This window comes from Artibeus jamaicensis, unplaced genomic scaffold (assembly GCF_021234435.1).
Source record: "Artibeus jamaicensis isolate MK-2021 breed Jamaican fruit bat unplaced genomic scaffold, CSHL_Jam_final scaffold_847, whole genome shotgun sequence".
Taxonomy (NCBI): domain Eukaryota; kingdom Metazoa; phylum Chordata; class Mammalia; order Chiroptera; family Phyllostomidae; genus Artibeus; species Artibeus jamaicensis.
Window position 1 is genome coordinate 28,941,725 of NW_026522057.1, and position 19,285 is coordinate 28,961,009.

General features: G+C 60.7%; 1 protein-coding gene across 2 annotated transcripts in view; it reads left to right on the forward strand.

The window, feature by feature from the left end:
• The window catches only part of CHD5 (chromodomain helicase DNA binding protein 5), a 48,951-nt gene that overhangs the window by 23,638 nt on the left and 6,028 nt on the right, over positions 1–19,285 (forward strand). For both annotated transcript variants that reach the window (XM_037154279.2, XM_037154280.2), the window contains exons 12-34: positions 1,499–1,630; positions 1,729–1,837; positions 2,836–3,027; positions 3,123–3,323; positions 3,603–3,740; positions 3,822–3,943; positions 4,583–4,756; positions 5,144–5,285; positions 6,330–6,461; positions 6,848–6,965; positions 8,191–8,315; positions 9,346–9,577; positions 9,753–9,863; positions 10,174–10,346; positions 10,664–10,838; positions 11,268–11,360; positions 11,549–11,637; positions 11,856–11,989; positions 12,377–12,521; positions 12,888–13,047; positions 14,905–14,984; positions 15,196–15,328; positions 19,046–19,135. In XM_037154279.2, coding sequence (XP_037010174.2) covers positions 1,499–1,630; positions 1,729–1,837; positions 2,836–3,027; positions 3,123–3,323; positions 3,603–3,740; positions 3,822–3,943; positions 4,583–4,756; positions 5,144–5,285; positions 6,330–6,461; positions 6,848–6,965; positions 8,191–8,315; positions 9,346–9,577; positions 9,753–9,863; positions 10,174–10,346; positions 10,664–10,838; positions 11,268–11,360; positions 11,549–11,637; positions 11,856–11,989; positions 12,377–12,521; positions 12,888–13,047; positions 14,905–14,984; positions 15,196–15,328; positions 19,046–19,135 — 3,200 coding nt within the window. The remainder of the gene's footprint in view (positions 1–1,498; positions 1,631–1,728; positions 1,838–2,835; positions 3,028–3,122; positions 3,324–3,602; positions 3,741–3,821; positions 3,944–4,582; positions 4,757–5,143; positions 5,286–6,329; positions 6,462–6,847; positions 6,966–8,190; positions 8,316–9,345; positions 9,578–9,752; positions 9,864–10,173; positions 10,347–10,663; positions 10,839–11,267; positions 11,361–11,548; positions 11,638–11,855; positions 11,990–12,376; positions 12,522–12,887; positions 13,048–14,904; positions 14,985–15,195; positions 15,329–19,045; positions 19,136–19,285) is intronic.

The following is a 19,285-nucleotide window of genomic DNA, read 5'->3' on the forward strand; positions in this document are numbered from 1 at the left end:
ATGCACTGGTCCCTCGTTTGAAACTGTTAATGCCACTTAGTGCCATCTGTTCCAAGAGGTGGGCACTTTCTTCCTGCCTGTTTTACAGATGCAAGAGCAGGCCCAGAAAGGTTAAGTCAGTTGCCCAAAGTCACACAGCCAAGAGGTGGTGGGGCTGGGATTTGCACCCAGCACCTTCTGGCTGCAGGACCTGCTTCCTTGGCAGCTATTGCAAACCCCAACACCTCTGCGATGACTGTTGAGTCTGGCTTTGGTTTGAAGGATGGTGGGAGCTCAGGTGCGGGGGGGGCTGGCGGGGCTGACAGGTGGGTGCACAGTGGGGCCCTGGGGGCCTGCTGCATGGCTGCAGGCCTAGGGCCTGGGACTTTTCATCCTGATCTTGACTCATGGGCTCTGCATCCAGGGGACTCGGGCCAGCAGACCACAGGCATCCCGAGAGGCAGCAGCAGCAGCCAACTTGAAGAACCTGTGCTGGCTGCTCGGGTCCCAGTCCGGGCTCCACGTTTTCCCGTGCTCTGTGCCTTTGTCATGTAGATAGAACGGGGTGACCAGAGTACCCTCCCCCGCCCACCACTGCCATAGGGCTGTTTTGAGGGCCTGGGGAGCTTGCCATTGAGGGCAGGAGAATTTGCAAAAGCCACCCACCTCTCCCAGCCCTCCCTGAAAATGACCCTTAAAAATGGGCTCAGGACCTCTGGGAAATCAAGCCCCTCATTGGACTGACCGCATTGGACTGACAAGCAGTTTATTTTATTGTACTTTTTGAAAAGATTTTGTTTTTATTTATTTTTAGAGAGAGGGGAAGGGAATGAGAAAGAGAGGAAGAGAAATCTCAATGTGTGGTTGCCTCTCGCACGCCCCCTACTGGGAACCTGGCCCGCAACCCAGGCGTGTGCCCTGACTGGGAATCAAACTGCAATCGTGTGGTTCGCAGGCCCGTGCTCAGTCTACTGAGCCACACCAGCCAGGGCTCTAACACATATTTTAAAAATATTTATTTTTTAGGAAGGATAAAGGAGGGGGAAAGAGAGGGAGAGAAACATCAGGCGTGGTTGCCTGTCACACGTCCCCTACTGGGGACCTGGCCTGCAACCCAGGCATGTGCCCTGATGGGAATCGAACCAGTGACCCTCTGGTTTGCAGGCCAGTGCTCAGTCCACTGAGCCACACCAGCCAGGGCAGGGTCTCTTGCTTTTTTAAGTTCGAAAGCAAATGCTTCTGGTCAGGGGAGCGAACAGTCCAACTCAGGACGTTGGATTTCTGTGTCCCGACCCCACGACCCATGGGCCTCATGGCTGCAGCGGAGGATGGACGGCCGCTCATTGCACCTCCGCTTACGTGGCTCCTCAGCCTCCCCCTCCCTCCCTCCCTCTCACTGGCCTTGTGGCCTGGGCTGGGGGGTGGCGCCTATTGCAACGTGTGCTTCCTGGGCTCTCACTGTGGTGGTGGCCGCTGCGAGTGTCCTGCCCTTGTCCCTCATCTGTCTGCCGTGTTGCAGCTTCGACAAAAAGGGTGACGTGCACTACCTGATCAAGTGGAAAGACCTGCCCTACGACCAGTGCACCTGGGAGATCGACGACATTGACATCCCCTACTACGACGGCCTGAAGCAGGCCTACTGGGGCCACAGGTGGGCTGCCGGGCGGGAGGGCTCGCCCTCCCCGCAGCTCTGGCCGCCTGCTGGCCTGAGCGCTGCTCACCTGCACCCCCCCCCCCCCCCCCCCCCAGGGAGCTGATGCTGGGAGAGGACGCCCGGCTGCCCAAGAGGCTGGTCAAGAAGGGCAAGAAGCTGAAGGACGACAAGCAGGAGAAGCCGCCAGACACCCCCATTGTGGATGTGAGTGCGGATCGGGTAGCGGGGTGGGGTCAGCAGGGCCGCCACCCCAGGCTTGGCCCCGCAGGAGGGCACATCTTCCGGGGGTCTCCACCTTGGGCCCTCACAGCCTGGCCACGCGGGCCTCGCCCACGCAGTGGGGATGTGTGCCTGGGCCCTGCCCCGCAGGCTGCTTGCGCCAGGCGCCATTTGGGACAGGGTGACAAGACCCAGCTCCTGCCTGCGGGAGAGAGTGCTCACACCCCCTGGGGTCTAGGATTCCTGCCTCATACAGAGGGGCAGCTACAGGGGGTGGGGTCTGAAGCCTTTGTTTCTTAACCCAATTGAAATGTAGGTTACCTTTGCAAAAACTGGGGGGTAAATAGCTTTCATGAACTTGCATTACTTTAGATGAGCTAATTCCGAGCATTTACATAAAAAAGGGTCTGACTTTAGGACCACTGCAGTCAATCCACACCATTCTTATCTGTTCACGGCTGAGACCCATTTCCTGGCAGCTTTGTGTTCATTAGGAAGTGCACGGTTGACTTGTATTCATTTAGCAGACCTCTCTGGGGGGTCTGCCAGCACCTCTCCCCGGTGGGGAGAACAGCTCATCTCCCAGGGGTCCATGGAACACGGGGTTTTGGTTGGGAGTGTGGGGTGCCAGGGGAAGCAAATGGGTCTGGTGCACATCAGGAGGACTTCATGGGGGTGGTGGCTTTGAGTGGCAGGGCAAAGGGTGAAGAGGGTGATGTTCTGGATCAGGCCAATGAAATGCTCTAGGCCCGCATCCAGCAAAGGTAGGGAGGAGTGCAGGGCTGCCATGGCGGGACCTGGGGGGAACGTCTACACCAGAGTGGGAGTGAAGGAGGGCTTCCTGGAGGAAGGGGCATTTCCCCTGAGACCCGAAGGACGATGACGTTAGCAGGCATGAGAACAGTGGGAACTGTGCCCAAAGGGAGGGTGGGCTCCGGTGGCCCAGGATTCAGGGTGTGTCGGGACCTCTGCCTCCTCTGCAGCCCACGGTCAAGTTTGACAAGCAGCCGTGGTACATCGACTCCACGGGTGGCACGCTGCACCCGTACCAGCTGGAGGGCCTCAACTGGCTGCGCTTCTCCTGGGCCCAGGGCACCGACACCATCCTGGCCGACGAGATGGGACTGGGCAAGACGGTGCAGACCATCGTCTTCCTCTACTCCCTGTACAAGGAGGTGCGGGCCGGCCGGCTGCGCCAGACGGGTGGGCAGGCGGGCAGGCCACGCTGGCCGTGGGTAGGGGGTCTCACCACACCTGCCTGCCTCTCCAGGGCCATTCCAAGGGGCCGTACCTGGTCAGCGCGCCCCTGTCCACCATCATCAACTGGGAACGCGAGTTTGAGATGTGGGCGCCCGATTTCTATGTGGTCACCTACACGGGGGACAAGGAGAGCCGCTCCGTGATCCGGGAGAATGAGTTCTCCTTTGAGGACAATGCCATCCGGAGTGGGAAGAAGGTGTTCCGCATGAAGGTGAGTGCCCCTTGTCCCTGGGGAGGGGACAGGTCTGCCCTGGGGCGGCAAGGCCTCCGCAGGCTCCTGGTTGTGAGTGCGTTGATCAGGCCAGTTCTGTTCTCAGCACCGTCTCTCTCGGGTCTCAGTGACTCCTCTGCCTGGTGGCTGGTGTCTTTCGCTCAGTCCCGGGGCCTCCTTGGGTCTCGGGGCTCCTCCTCCTCTCCTCTTTCTCTGGAGACCTTGACCCGCCGGGTCCTCCCAGCCCAGTCCCCACGTGCTGCTTCCTCTTCCCTCCAGAAAGAAGTGCAGGTCAAGTTCCATGTCCTGCTCACCTCCTACGAGCTCATCACCATCGACCAGGCCATCCTGGGCTCCATCGAGTGGGCCTGCCTGGTGGTGGACGAGGCCCACCGGCTCAAGAACAACCAGTCCAAGGTAGGTGGCGCTCACCTCATCCTGTGCCGCTCTGGCCTGGCCTGTCGCCCCTGCCCCTGACGGCCCCTCTCCTCCCCTCAGTTCTTCAGGGTCTTGAACAGCTACAAGATCGATTACAAGCTGTTGCTGACGGGGACCCCGCTTCAGAACAACCTGGAGGAGCTGTTCCATCTGCTCAACTTCCTGACGCCAGAGCGGTTCAAGTGCGCGGGCGGTCTGGCCAGGGGGAGGGCGGAGGGGCCTCGCTGCGCCCGGGTTTCTCATCAGGGAAGTGGGAGCCTCAGTGGTGCCCACCTCGAATGACCTGCGTGGAGGGCCACTGGCTGAGCACTTGGGCAAAGTCCCAATTTTCCTCGGCTCTTCCCCAGATGACCCTGGGCTCGGCAGGGTCCTTTCCTTGTCCCCAAACCCCAGGCTCATTTCTTTCTTTCTGCAAAGACTGAAAGTGCCCATGTGATGGGAGGGAGAAGGCTGGGGATGGGGTGGGGACGGGGACAAAGACTGAGTGCCGGTCAGTGGAATCTCCTTCCCTGGCCCCCTTGTCTTCAACAACCCCCCACTTTCCTTCTTAGAATTTGGGGGTTCAGGGTAGTGGAAGGTGTCCCATGTAGCTGAGGAGGCTGGGATGTGTGGGGTGACACAGGCATAGGTAGTCACCGACAGGACACCTGGGCAGGGCCAGCCAGCACTTCCTTGGCCCAGCAGCCAGCCGGCCTGTGCTGCGACCCGCAGGCCGGCAACGGGGGGCTGGCCGGCCTACCCCAAGCCAACCCTGACCCCCTCTGCAGAGAGGCTCTGGCCTGCCCCCTGCTTCTGGCTATCATCCTGGCTCTGTCTTGCAGCAACCTGGAGGGCTTCCTGGAGGAGTTTGCAGACATTTCCAAAGAAGACCAGATCAAGAAGTTGCATGACCTGCTGGGGCCGCACATGCTGAGGCGGCTCAAGGCTGACGTGTTCAAGAACATGCCGGCCAAGACAGAGCTGATTGTCCGTGTGGAGCTGAGTCAGATGCAGAAGTGAGTGGGGGGCCTGGCCTGTGGGGGCCCCTGCAGCAGCCTGCCCCCTTTCCCCCGGGCCTCCCAGGGGGCTCCCCCAGCTTTCCTGGCTGCTACCCGTGTGGATGGGAGGACTCTTCAGCTCCTCCGAGGCCCTGACTCACCTTTTCCACACTCTTCCTTCTTGGGGCCTCTTCGCTGAGTTCAGTGACCGGGGTCTGGGGTTGCCGGAGCTTCCTTGGTGTCTCCCGGCAGGTGACTGGGTGACTCCAGGCCTGGGGTTCCCCTCTGGGGGCTCCCCGTGTCTCTCTGTAAGTGGGGGCTTGGCCAGCCCCCCTGCAGAGAGCCCTCTGAGAGGCTGGAGAGGCCAGGTGTGCCCAGCCCGCCTTCCTTGGTGCCCTGCTGCAGGAAGTACTACAAGTTCATCCTCACCCGCAACTTCGAGGCGCTGAACTCCAAGGGGGGCGGGAACCAGGTGTCGCTGCTCAACATCATGATGGACCTGAAGAAATGCTGCAACCATCCCTACCTCTTCCCTGTGGCCGCTGTGGTAGGTGCCCCGTGGCTGCTGTGGGGGGTGCCCCATGGCTGTCATGGAAACTCCCCCCTGGCCATCATGGTGCGTGTCCGTGGCCACCGTGATGCTTCTTGACTTTGAGGACCGGAGGTGACACAGGTCCCCACTGTGCCAGAAGTTCCTGAAACCTGCCTTTGGTCTGCTGCTTGTGTAGTTCCTCTACTTCCCTCAGCCCCTCCCATCACCCATAAGGAATGGGGAGTACCGGGTCACCCCAAGACCCCCAGGCCAGGGTACTCAAGGGCTGACCTGGCTGCACTTGGTCGCCAAGGGGGTCAGGAAGGCTGGTGGGGAGGGGCCCTAGCTGATCTGATATGCAGCCCAGGGGAGAGCCTAGACCCTGGGCCTCCCCCCAGCTCAGGCCCGGCGGCCTCTGCAAAGTCGATTGTCCTCTTGCAGCCGCAGTTTTCCCTATAAAATGGGCGGTGGCCGCACCTGTCTGCAGGGGTGAGGACCGGACGTGGCGGTGCATGGAAAGTGTCCCCACGGGGAGCTGGCATGTCAGTTCCCAGAGTCAGAGCCATTGTCGCTTTTGCTGCCCTTCTGGTTCTGATTTAAACCCTCCTCAGTTTAGTCCCCGCCCCCAACCAAAAAGCCAGTGTAGCGTGAGGGGTGGGAGGCTGTGCCCGGTGACCCCAGACCACTTTCACGACTCCGGTGTGGCAGGGGCCTGATTGACATTCCGCCAAGCTCGGGTTCAGGGCTTGGCTTCGCCTGGATGCTCCCTATGGTGACCACAGAGACACATTCCTGCTGGGAAGGCTGGCTCCTCTGATACTCTGTGTCATTCGTCATTCACTGATGTCCCTGGTCATGGTGGAGTGTCAGCAGCCGGGAGACAGAGGGCGTGGCTGGCAAGTCCAAGCCCTGCCTGTGACCCAGGCATGTCTGTCCTTGCTATGCCTGGCCTGACCTGACCGGGACTTGGGCTCGGTGCTCAGCCCGTTGCTGGACCCTTGGTGCAGAGCCAGAGAGGAGAGGACGCCCCCAATACCCCACCTTCTGCTGTGTCTGCAGGAGGCCCCCGTCCTTCCCAACGGCTCCTATGATGGCAGCTCCCTGGTCAAATCTTCAGGGAAGCTCATGCTGCTGCAGAAGATGCTCAAGAAACTGCGGGACGAAGGGCACCGCGTGCTCATCTTCTCCCAGGTGAGCCGCCTGCTCCACCCTGCAAGAAGGCGTGGTTTGAGCTCTGCAGGCCGTCAGGGGGTGGGCGTTCCAGGCAGGGTGTCCAGGTTGTTCGGGACATCTGGGAGTGTGAAGGAAGCACTGGGAAATGAAACCCTGATGGACAGGCCCCCTGTCCTGCTGCCCAGCAGGCCTGGGTAGGAAGCAGCCGGGGCTTCACCCCGAGAGCGGGGAGGCCCATGCTCAGAGGTGTGTTTTCGGCAGATGGCTGTGGGGCTGGTAGTGAGTGGCCCCAGAGATTCCATTCAGAGGCTGTGTCCTGCCTGTCGCCCTGCTCAGCAGGTCACTTCCCCAGCTGTTGTGGGGTCTCTGGTCACGGCCCCTCAGGCAAACCATGTCCCCTGCAGATGACCAAGATGCTGGACCTCCTGGAGGACTTCCTGGAGTATGAGGGTTACAAGTACGAGCGGATTGATGGCGGCATCACGGGGGGCCTCCGGCAAGAGGCGATCGACAGATTCAACGGTACTCCACTTCACCAGGGCTCTGGATTGGGACCCCGGGAAGGCAGTCCAGTCCTCAGGTCCTAACAGCTGCTCCTGAGTTTTATGCCAAAAGGAATTCATTCCATGGAACCTTCCCGGGCCCTGCTGGGTGCTAAGGGGCCCAATAGATAACGCCTGTTCACACTCAAGAAACAGACAAGGACAAAGGCAGAGGGGAGGGGAAGCACCGCCTTTGTCACTGAGTGGAGCTGGTACTGGTGGGCTGGCTGGCACCTGTGGGCTTGTGACATTGACACTAGATAGGCCAGCAGATACAGGCAGTGCCGGCCAGAGCTGAGTGCATGCTCCTGTGGGCTGCTCCTGGAGGGCCGAGAGCGGACGGGCAGGGCCACGTGATCTCACTCGCCCACCTGCTCTGTTCCCACCTGGGGAGGCGAGGGAGGGCGGGGGAGCCAGGAGTGGGCTTGCAGTGAAGGGAGCGTGGCGTGGGGGAGAGGCCAGCCGAACCAGGCGTCTTCCATGGCAGGCCTGCGGCAGGCAGCCACGGGCTGTTTCCCTGGGGTCCGTGGCTGCTTCCAGCTTCCGCGCTCAGAACAGGGCTGGGGCCCTGCTGCGTGAACGCCCCACACAGCCGTTTCTGCTGCCTGCTGGTGTCAGACAGCGAAGCCAGCACAACTGGACGTGGCCCAGCCACACGTGGATGTGGGAGTGGCCGGGGCATCGGGCAGATCGGGGGCCTGTTTGCAGCTTTTGTGGGTGCTGTGGTCAATCCCAGGTCATTTAGTGGAGGGCCCGGATGGGCCTGACCTGAGAACCTGTTAGGGTTGCTGTGGGGCAGCTGGACCCTGGGGCTGTGACCCTGCGCATCCCCGGCTGGGGGTACTGGGAGTACCCAGAGGACCGAGCTCCCCAGGGCCCCGTCAGGCGCTCTGCCTGTGTTTGCTGGCTGTTGGCAGTTTGGTCTTTGTTCATCTGCACTCGGAAAACTGACTTCCGCCTCGTCTGGCTCCCCCGTTGGGTCAGGGCTCACAGCACAGCTGGGGCTCGGGAGCTCATGGGGGCCTGGGGGGGCTGCTCTGTCCCCACCCTGCAGCTTCCTCTGGCTTCACTGCACTGAATGGGGGGTGGCTGTCTCTAGTCTGTAACAGTCACAGTCCCCACCCCTGCTTCCCTCTGTCTCCCTCCTGCCCTCCACCTGCCCCCACCTCTCACTCACCTGCCCGGCACCCACCTCTCTTCCTCAGCCCCTGGGGCCCAGCAGTTCTGCTTCCTCCTGTCTACCCGGGCGGGAGGCCTGGGCATCAACCTGGCCACAGCGGACACGGTCATCATCTACGACTCGGACTGGAATCCACACAATGACATCCAGGTGTGTGGCCCTGATGCCGAATCCTGGGGCCCCTCACCACTGCTACTTTTGTGGGTCTTCCTCTCCCTCCAGTGTCTCAGGGTGTCACGTCGTCCTAGGCCAGCCCTGGGGAGTCTTAGCCCCAAGAGGGCCTGGGGTGCCCGTGGAGGCTTTGCCTGCCCCTCCAGCTCCTCATCGTGCAAAGGAAGAAACAGGCCCAGAGAGGGCAGGGGACACACCCAAGGACACACAGCAGTCCGTATGGCTGCTAAGTCCTGGTCTTTCCCATCGCCCTCAGGACTGAGGCCATGAAGGGAGGCAGGATGTGGGAGTCAGTGCTGAGACCCAAAGGGGGCCAGTTTCGGATGGGACAGGGGAACAGAGTGGGGGACAAGGCCTGCTGGAGTCTGGGGGAGGAAGAGAAGGCGGAGGGGGCAGATGAAGCTGGTGAGGAAGGATGGGAGGGTTGGGAGGTTAAGGGCTGTGGGAGCAGAGACACCCTGATGCCCCCCCGCCGCCCACTTGGGGCAGGGACATACACGCGGACCACTTACGCTCTGAGGGGCATATACACGAGCTCGTATCTGATGCACAGGTGTGTGCACCTGCACACAATCACCCACAAAGATGTCACTGTGTTGGGTCACATCATGCAGTGACCCAAGGCTCCGAGCCTCAGCCTGGGCAGCTTTCGGGCGTTGCTGCCCTCACGAGGCGGTCGTGGGTCCCCAGCAGCCCCATTGTCGGCCCATCTCCCCGTGACCCTCATCAGAGCCCCGTGTGGCTTCTTTACATCCAACACACTGGCCATGCACACACCCCGCCCCCCTGCAGTCATGCTGAGTCCCACCTGCACAGGCATCAGGCCCACGTGAGACTACACTCACTCAGGAAGTGAGCACAGCGACCCTTCCCGCACGTCTCCACGGCTCGTCCCACTCAGAACACACTCACGGGCACCCTTGTGTGCACTGCCCCCCCCCCATGGTTCCTGGCCGTGAGCCCCCAGCCCTGGCTGAGCCCCGGGTGCTGAGCTGCAGGTCGCCCCCAGGCCTTCAGCCGCGCCCACCGCATCGGGCAGAACAAGAAGGTGATGATCTACCGCTTCGTGACGCGGGCCTCGGTGGAGGAGCGCATCACGCAGGTGGCCAAGCGCAAGATGATGCTCACCCACCTGGTGGTGCGGCCCGGTCTGGGCTCCAAGTCGGGCTCCATGACCAAGCAGGAGCTGGACGACATCCTCAAGTTCGGCACAGAGGAGCTCTTCAAGGACGACGTCGAGGGTGGGTGTCCAGGGCGACGGGAGTGGGGGGCGGGCTGCCTGAGACGCACCCAGTTCCAAGGCCTGCCTCAGCCCCCAGCCTCTCTCTCCTCTGCCGCCCCCTCCCTGTCTCCTGGCTGGGGCAGAGTCCCCGGGCACCGTCCCCCAGGCCCGCAGCCTTCTACCTCTGCCTGCAGGCATGATGTCTCAGGGCCAGAGGCCCATCACGCCCATCCCTGATGTCCAGTCCTCCAAAGGGGGCGCCCTGGCTGCCAGCGCCAAGAAAAAGCATGGCAGCACCCCGCCAGGTAGGGGCCAACCCCGCCCAGCCCTCCAGCTCCCCCAGCTGTGCATGCGTGGCTGCTCCTGGAGAAGGGTCCCCCTGCCATGCGTCACCTATTTGGCATCTTGTGTTCCCTGCCAGCCCCCATTCCCCAGTGAGCCCACAGACCTCCAGCGGACAGGCAGTGGGGCTGATACAGTGCGGGATTGCCCTCTGGCCACCATGCTTCCCTGGGGCAGCCCCTGAGGTCCACGGTCGGAAGTCTCCGTGGGGCCCCGTGACTGGACCTGGGCACCCCTGTCTGTCCCTGCACTCTGAACCCCGTCTGCTCCCAGGTGACAACAAGGACGTGGAGGACAGCAGTGTGATCCACTATGACGATGCGGCCATCTCCAAGCTGCTGGACCGGAACCAGGATGCCACCGACGACACGGAGCTGCAGAACATGAACGAGTACCTGAGCTCCTTCAAGGTGGCGCAGTACGTGGTGCGGGAGGAGGATGGCGTGGTAAGTCCGAGGCCACCCCCTCTCCCGGCTCCCCCCACCATGGCCCTGCCCCCCCACCACCCTGCATGAGTGAGTAGGTGGATATGGTGACTATGTTGGGGGCCGGAACCTAGGCAGATCAGGGAAGGCTTCCTGGAGTAGGCAGGCTTTTCAGTTCATCCTTGAGCCCCTAAATATGAGATGTGGTGGAGGCAACATGAGGTCTCCCAGTGGGCAGAGGTGCCCACCAGCTGGCCGCCCGCTCACTGAGCCCCTGGCACCTGCGCCTGCTGCTCACCCACCTGCGGGCCCCGCCCTCACCGGACCCTGGTGTCCAGGAGGAGGTGGAACGGGAGATCATCAAGCAGGAGGAGAACGTGGACCCAGACTACTGGGAGAAGCTGCTGCGGCACCACTATGAGCAGCAGCAGGAGGACCTGGCCCGCAACCTGGGCAAGGGCAAGCGCATCCGCAAGCAGGTCAACTACAACGACACATCCCAGGAGGACCAGGGTGCGTGTCTGGGCTCGGGGACGGGGGCAGGGGGCCTCGGCAGGCTGGGTCCTGCCGGGTCGGAGAGGGCATCCCATGGCTGGGAGCGCCGGGGAGCCAGAGGGCAGCGGCTGTGTGGGAAGGGCCTGAGCTGGGGGGGCTTCCCGGAGAAGTGGGGTTTGGGGGCAGGTGTGGGGTGTTGGGTGTTCGGGGAACATGAGTAGTGGTCCAGGGACTTCACTGTGGCTTGGGCGAATCTCAGTGTCCCCGTCTGTGAAATACGGCCGAGGTTGTCCAGCACCTAAGGGGCAGTGTCGGGTGCTGGGCGGGTTGTTAGGTGAGCACCGGGAGGTGGTTCCGTAGTCACTGTGACTGGGTTGGGGAGTGGGGTCCCGGGGGGCTCCTGCCTGCACAGCTCACTCTGTGCCCTTGGCGGGCCCCGCCCCCCAGAGTGGCAGGACGAGCTCTCGGACAACCAGTCTGAATACTCCATCGGCTCCGAGGACGAGGACGAGGACTTTGAGGAGAGGCCGGAAGGGCAGAGTGAGTGGCAGTGCCGGCGGCCCTGGACTGGGTGTCCGGGCGCGGCTGGCCGGCCTGGGGTGCTCTGGGGCATCGGGGCAGGCTCGAGGGCAGCTTCGGAGGCCGTCCTGAGGGCTTGCGGGCCTGGGCGAGCGGGCGGAGAGGCTGGGATCAGGGCCGCACCGGAAGGTTGTGCTGGGACTTCCCAGGTGGTCGGCGTCAATCCAGGAGGCAGCTGAAGAGTGACAGGGACAAGCCCCTGCCACCCCTTCTCGCCCGCGTCGGAGGCAACATTGAGGTGGGGCCCGGCTGCGTCCCCACATTCCCAGCTCCCCTTTTCCTGGTTTATCTCATCCCCTCTCAGAACAAAGAGCTCAGCCCTGTGGCCAGCCCTGGGGTCTGGAGGTCTGGTGGGGGGGCAGGAGGGGTTGGGGTCTGCCCAGGGTCACCCCAGGTGGAGGCTGGGCTGGGACAGACCCTGGGTCTGGGTTCCACCCTGCCCCCCGCCCCTCCCAGGTGCTGGGCTTCAATGCGCGGCAGCGGAAGGCCTTTCTGAACGCCATCATGCGTTGGGGCATGCCCCCCCAGGACGCCTTCAACTCCCACTGGCTGGTGCGGGACCTTCGAGGAAAGAGTGAGAAGGAGTTTAGGTAAAGGGGCTGAGGGGCCCAGGCTTAGGCCACCCAGCCCGCACATCGGATAGTGTCTCTGCTTCCCCCCCGGGCTCAGGGCGCCTGGACGGCCACTCCCATCCTGTCCTTGGGTAGCCGGGGCAGGGCTGATTTGCAGAAAACGCTGACTGGCCCCCTCCCCAGAGCTGTTGGGTTAACCATGACGGGAGGGGTCTGGGTGGCCCAGGGTGAGGCTGGCCTGAGAGGGGCCCCTCCCTGGGGCTGGAGCCAGGAGAGGAGGCCTGGTGGGGAGGCAGGTGATGGATGATGATTCCAGCCAGGAGGTCTCCCCGGGGGTCCTGCCAGCCTTTGCAGAGGGTCCTTGCCGGCCCCCCACTCCCTGAGCCCCAGTACCCCCCACCCCAGAGCCTATGTGTCCCTCTTCATGCGGCACCTGTGTGAGCCGGGGGCTGACGGCGCGGAGACCTTCGCGGACGGCGTGCCCCGAGAGGGCCTCTCCAGGCAGCACGTGCTCACACGCATCGGCGTCATGTCGCTGGTCAGGAAGAAGGTGGGCCCTTCCTGGTGGCTGCCCGTGGCCTGGCATGCTCCTGGGGGTGAGGGGCAGAGGGCAAGTGCCTGGCTCAGGGCCCCACGGCTGCCTGGGGTCTGAGCCAGGCTGGGGACACCGCCTGAAAATGCCTCTCCGTGAGGTGATCTGGGGGTGCTGGAGGCCAGGATGGCACAGGGCACAGACTGGGGTTGGCGAGGGGCTCGGCATGGGCGTTTGCAGTCAGAAATCCATCTGGCTTGGCCACCCCTGGGCAGAGGTGGCATCTGCCCTACGCCCGGGACACCCCCACTCGCACCGGCAGCTCGGAGGCCTCCATGTGAACTCTGACCCCCGCTCTCGCCCGTCCCCTCCCCCTGGCCCCAGGTTCAGGAGTTTGAGCACGTCAACGGCAAGTACAGCACCCCGGACTTGATCCCCGAGGGGTCTGAGGGCAAGAAGCTGGGCGAGGTCATCTCCTCGGACCCCAACACGCCCGTGCCTGCCAGCCCTGCTCACCTCCTGCCCGCCCCACTCGGCCTGCCAGGTCTGAGCTCGGACGAGCGGGGAGGGCACCTGGGTGGAGGGAGGCTGCAAGGCCACAGTGGACCCTGAGTCCCTTGCACTCTCCACAGAGGACGGCTTTCCCCGCCCCACCCCTAAGCTTCTGCCTGCAGACACGCCGCTCTCCTGAGAGTTTTTCTTTTCAGTGACAGCTTTGAGATGTAATTCACATATCACAACACTCCTGCTCCAGCAGCGTGCTATTCTAGTATATTCCCAGGGATGTGCCTCCACCACCTCTAACACCCCCGGAACAAGGGGTCCCCACTGGCAGTCACCTCCCACTTCTCCCCGAACTCCAGCCCCTGGCACCCACTAATCTACTTTCTGGCTCTGGATTTGTCTGTTCTGGACCTTTCTTGTAAATGACATCATACAACATGTGGTCTTTAGACGTGGTTTGTTCTTTAATCCTCACCTGAGGACACACTTATTGATTTGAGAGAGAGGGGAAGGAAGGGAGAGAGAGAACATCATGGACTGGTTGCCTCTCGCAAGTGCCCCGACCGGGAACTGAACCCACAACCTAGGCATGTGCCCTGACCCAGAATTGAACCCGCGACCTTTCGGTGTATGGGCGATGCTCCAACCACCTGAGCCACACCAGCCGGGGCTGGGCCTGGCTTCTTTTACTCAGTGGTGTTTCCGAGGCCCCTTCCTCTCGTGGTGTGTGTCAGAGCTTCTTTCCTTTCCATGGCCGGCGATACTCCATCGTGCGGACCGTATCTGCTTGTCCGCTGGTCACCTGGTGGATTGTGGGCGCTTCCCTCTTCCTGGCTGCAGGGAATAATGTTGCCACGAGCGTTCGTGTTCCAGTTTCTGTGTGGATGTGTGTGTTCATTTTCTTGGGTGCGTACGTAGCTAGGACTGGACTGTGGGGGTCACGGGGTGTGACTTGCTGAGGAACCACCACCCCATGCGCACGGTGGCCAGGCCACCCCGCGCTCACTCGGCAGTGCGTGAGGGTTCCGGCCTCACCACGGCCTCGCCGGCACGTGCTGCCTGACTTGTGGGGGGGCCGCCCCGCGGTGGGGAGCGGATCTCTCCGTGGCTTGGATTTGCATCTCCCTGACGGCACCGACAGTGAGAGCATCTTCATGGTTGCTTGCACGTTTTCTTTGGGGAACGGGCTTTCAGGCCCTTCGCCCATCTTTAATTGGGTTACTTCTCTCCGAGAGTCTTTTCAGTGGTCGGTGTGTTTATTTGGGCAAGATCCTCTCTCAGTTGTCCCTCTCAGGCCTGGGGCGGACCTGAAGTAGTCCCCAGGTGACAGGTGAGGCCCTATGAGGCTTGGTGCCTCCAAGGACACACTGCTTCCGGGCATGGTGCGCCCCCTGGAGGTGGACACTCCTGGGCTTGCTTCCTGGCCCTCACTGACCCTGTGAGCCCATTTTCTTGTCTGTGATGTGGGATGGGACAGTACCCCCATCCCAGGGTCACTTGGAGCACACGAGTCACTGCCATCGGCACTGTGTTGCAAAGTGACTTGGCGTGGAGGAGGCACATGGCCTGTTGGCTGGTCCCAGAGTCGGGCCCTCCTCGTCCACTGGCTCCCCCGAGGTCCAGGCCTCCACCTGCCCCCTGCCCTGCCTCTAGGTTGGATGCCCAAGGGGCGCAGCCCTGCCTGGCAGCCCCCGGCTGTGGCCTCCCTGGGCCCGAGGTCCTCCCAGGACCCCTGCATCGCAGGCCCGGCCTGGGCTCCCTGACTCACCTGGGGTCCTGTCCTCCTCCTGGAGGTACCTGGTCCCGGGGAGCGTCCTAAAGGCCAGACCCCGCCTCTGCCCAGCACCCCGCTCCCTGCCCGAGCCCACGTGCCTCACCGTTTCCTTCGATCTTCCAGACAAAGTGGAAGCCCAGCTGGGCTACATGGACGAGAAGGAGCTGGGGGCGCAGAAGCCAAAGAAGCCTCCAGAAGTCCAGGTATGGGTGATGCTGGTGTCTGGGCCCCTGGTAGATGTGGGGTGGGGGCTGGGCCTGGGGGCCTCCGCGGGCCTTGCCCAGAGCTTCTCCTGGCTCCAGGTTTGGGCTTCTGGGTTCGGAAGACCCCGTGGGGAGCCGGGAGAGTGGGCCCGAGCCCAGGGCCCTTTCCTTGCCCTCCGCTCCCACTGAGGCCCTAGCCTGTCCTCCCCAGGCCCTGCCAGTGGCCCCGGACAGAGTGGAGGGTGAGGACAAGCACGAGAGCCCAGATGGCAAGGAGCGGGCCCGAGAGGAGCGTCTGGAGGAGACGGAGAAGGCCCAGCCCTCCCCGGAGCAGCTGCCGAAAGGTGCGGGCTTCCCTCGGTGCCCCCACCCCGCTCAGGCCCTGGCCTCATCCGCCCCGGGTTAGAGGAGGGCGGGTGGGCAGGCCGGGTGGCCCAAGGCTCGCCCCGGCCACGTGGCAGACTGGGCTGGCTCCGGCCCAGTGCGTCGGGGCCCCAGGGAGAGCCAGGGCGCAGGTCCGTCCTCACGGCTCTCACTGTTCCTGCCATACACAGCTCGGCGGTTTGTGGGCTTTCTCTTCACTAGTAAGTTCTACCTCAGTTTACATTTGTGGTCTAAAAACATGACTCTGTATGGTATTGTTTCTTTTTTTTTTTTTAAGATTTTATTTACTTATATTTTAGAGAGAGGGGAAGGGACAGAGAAAGAGAGGGAGAGAAATCTCGATGGTGAGAGATACTTCAATCCGTTATTGCCTCTCAAATGCCCCTTCCTAGGGACCTGGCCGGCAGCCCAGGCATGTGCCCTGACTGGGGATCGAACTGGCCGGCACGCAGTCCACTGAGCTGCACCAGGCAGGGTGTGCGGGATTGTTTCTGTCCGACGTGCAAAGGGCTTTCTGGCTTCACGTGGTCGGATTTTGTAAACGCTCGTGTGTGCTTGAAAGAATATCTATTCCGCAGTTGCTGGGTGTCAGGTTCCAGTTTGTAATGCTCGCAGCGATGTTCATATTTTTTATATCCTTACTCATTCTTGGTTTGCTTTGATCAGTCGAGTCTGAGAAACTTGGGTTACAAATCTCTCACTGGGATTGGGTTGGTCTCTTTCTCCCGTAAGGCCAGACTTGGCTTTATGTTGGAGCCTGGGGTGTTAGGGGCCTGTCAGTTCAGATTTTTGATCCTTTTCTAATGAATTGTATGCCTCTAATCTTATGTAAATCATTATAGTCTTATATAAGGAGGGACCCTCTTATCCCTCCCGATACTTGTTGCTTTGAGGTTTTTTTAGGCTGATTTGTATTTCTCTTTTGTTTAGTTATACTCAGTCTATTGGTTTCTGTCCCTTTGGCTTAAAAGTGCATCCCTGCTTTATTGTGATGTAACCCATGTACTGTACAGCCCACCCATTAGAAGTCCACCGCCCGGTGGTTTTGGGAGATTCACAGGGCTTTGTGACCGTCGGCACAATTGACTTCAGGACGGTTCCGTCACTCGGAAAAGAAACCCGGTCGCTGGCACTCTCCATGCCTGCTGCTCCCAGCCCTTGACAACCACCAGTCCACTTCCTGTCTCTCTGGATTTGCCCATTCTGCACATTCCATGTGCATGGAATCATGAAGTAGGTGCCCTTTCGTGTGGGGCTTCTCTCGCTCAGCATCAAGGTCTCGAGGTTCGTGCACGTGGCAGCTCGTGTCGGTACTTCAGTCCTGTTTGTGGCCGAGTCGCATTCTGCAGCGTGTGGGAGTGGGTGGGCCACGTTTTGTTTATTCATTCCTTAGCTGATGGCCATTTGCGTTGTTTCTGACTCTCGGTTTCTGTGAATGATGCTACTGGGAACGTCTGTGTACGTATGTTTGCGTGGACCCGGGTGTCAGGGCTTCTGGGTACGTTCCTAGGAGTCACGCTGTTGGCCAGGCGAGGGCCTGCGTGCTGTTTCCTGCAGCAGCTGCTCTGGTTGCATCCCCACCAGCAGGGGGCGAAAGGTTCCCGCCCCACATCCTCGCTGACACTTGTTCCTGTCTGCCTTTGGGACTGCAGCCGCCGTGGTGGGTAAGAAGGGATCTCTCCGGCGGTTTCCATTCGAGTTCCCGTGAGCAGGACGATGTTGCGTATATTTTCATGCGCTTATTGGCCACTCATGTATCTTTGTTGGAAAAAGGTCCTTTCAGATCCTTGGCCCATTTTTAAACTGGACTATTTGTCTTTTTAGGACTTTTAGGAGTTCTTTGTAGCTACCTGAACCTTATCAGACATCCAACTGGCAGGTATTTTCTTCTATCTCTTTCCTTTGAATCTATCTGTGAAATGGTGTTTTAGGTATATCTCCTGTAAACAGTGCTGCTTGGCAGGACTTATTATTTTAAATCTGATCATAGGATCTCCACCCTGTAGCTGGCAAGTGTAATTACTTTTATTGTAAAAGCTAGATAGTCGGATGAATTTCTACGATGTGAGTCTGTGCTTTATAGTCTGCGCTCCTTTTCTTCTTTTTCCTCTTTCTCTGTCTGAGCTTGGACTGACCAAGTTTTCCTTATATTTACCTCTCTTCCTCATCTCCTTGGGACAGACCGTAGTCAGTTCTAGTTCGTGCTTCTAAGGTGTTTGCGTGTGCCCCTCCTGAGCCCCGTGCGCCGTTCATGGCTTCAGCGCTGACCCTCTCTCTCCATCATCTACCCCCTGCTGCCCAGGGCTTTATTCTCCAGGCTTGTTAATTTGCTTATTTCTAAATCTTTCTTCCTTATTGAGATATGCCCACATTCTTAGCGGTTTCGTGTTTGCCTCTTTGTTCATCGTTGCTTCGTTCAAGGTCCTTCTTTCTGAAATCCACCACCCTTCACTGGCACCTCCAGCCCATTCCTGCGAGTGGCACATGCTCCCATCCTGTGTGTTTTTTTCCTCTTCGCTCTTGAATAGTAGTTAGCAAAATTCGCGGTTGGATAGGGCTTCCCCTCACTGCTTTGGAACTGTCTCTCCTTTTGTGTTCTGGCTTCGGCTGTGCCACTGGGGAAGACTGGTCTCAGGGCAGTTGCTGCTTTCACAGGAAACCTGCCTTTTCTGTCTTCACCTGGAAGACCACGGGCGACCTCAGCTGCCTGAGGTCGGAGGCCCGAGGCCCCATTTCCCCGCCGGCTGCCCGCTGGGGGCTGTTCTCGGCGCCTGCAAGCGGCCCTGTGCCCTGGTTCGGCCCTCCACCAGCAGGGCAGCCACGGTGCACTGAAGCCCCTGCAGCTTCCAGTCTCTGGTGTCCCTCCCTGTGACCCGTCTGAGAAAACTCTGTTTGGAGAGGGCTGGTGTGATGAGGTCAGGGTGCCCAGGTAACCCTGCTTTTAAGGTCTCCTGTGCCCAGCGTATGACCTGCTCTCGGATCGAATCCAGCACAGCCGCCACGGTCTGTCCTCCAGGGCCGGCTGTCTGAGGGGCATCTCAGACATCTGCAGTGACAGTGTGTAGTGTTCATAGTTGTCTGTTTTTTAAAAAAGACTTTATTTATTTTTAGAGCGAGGAAGGGAGGGAGAAAGAGGGAGAGAAACATCCACGTGCGAGAGAGACATCAATAGGTAGCTCCTCGCATGCCCCCAGCTGGGAGCCTGGCCTGCAACCCAGGCATGTGCCTGGACGGGAAATCGAACCGGTGACCCTTTGGTTTGCAGGCCGGCGCTTAGTCCACTGAGCCACACCAGACAGGGCAGTTTCCTTCTATTTATGGCGCCTGACAGTTTGCTCCTTTTCTGGGAGCTCACGTGTGTGTTTCTTCCACGTGATGCGTGTTTGCTGACCTTTCTGGGTGATTGTAGGAGGGTCTGTGCTCTCGAAGGCCTGCCAGGCCCAAGAACTTCGAGAGCCGTGGTTACCGCTGCGGTGGGGAGCGTTTTGCGGGAGGGGCGCTGCTGGGATGGGGAGTCCACGCCCCCATCCTGCCTCCCCGGAGGAGTGCTCCTGGGTGACCCCTGTAGACTCGTGAGTAGAATGATGGATCGGGCTCCATGTGGAGCTGGGAAGCCACCAGCCGAGCCCCCCTGCCCTTGCCGCCCCCCCACTTGGTGCACACCCTGTGTCTTACAGAAGAGGCTCTCCCCGAGAAGGAGAAGATCCTAGACAAGCTGGAGCTGAGCCTGATGCAAGGCAGAGGGGAGAGCAGCGATTTCAGGCCAGGTCTGGGCTCTTGTGCGTGCTCTGTCCTGGGTCCCCTGGTCTCTTGAGGGCGTCTTTTGGACCCTGCTGGGACTTCTGCAGCCTCCTGGGCACTGTCCCCTCAGCTTTAGGCCCTGATTAGAGCTTGTGGGTGGGGGCCGAGACTCACCA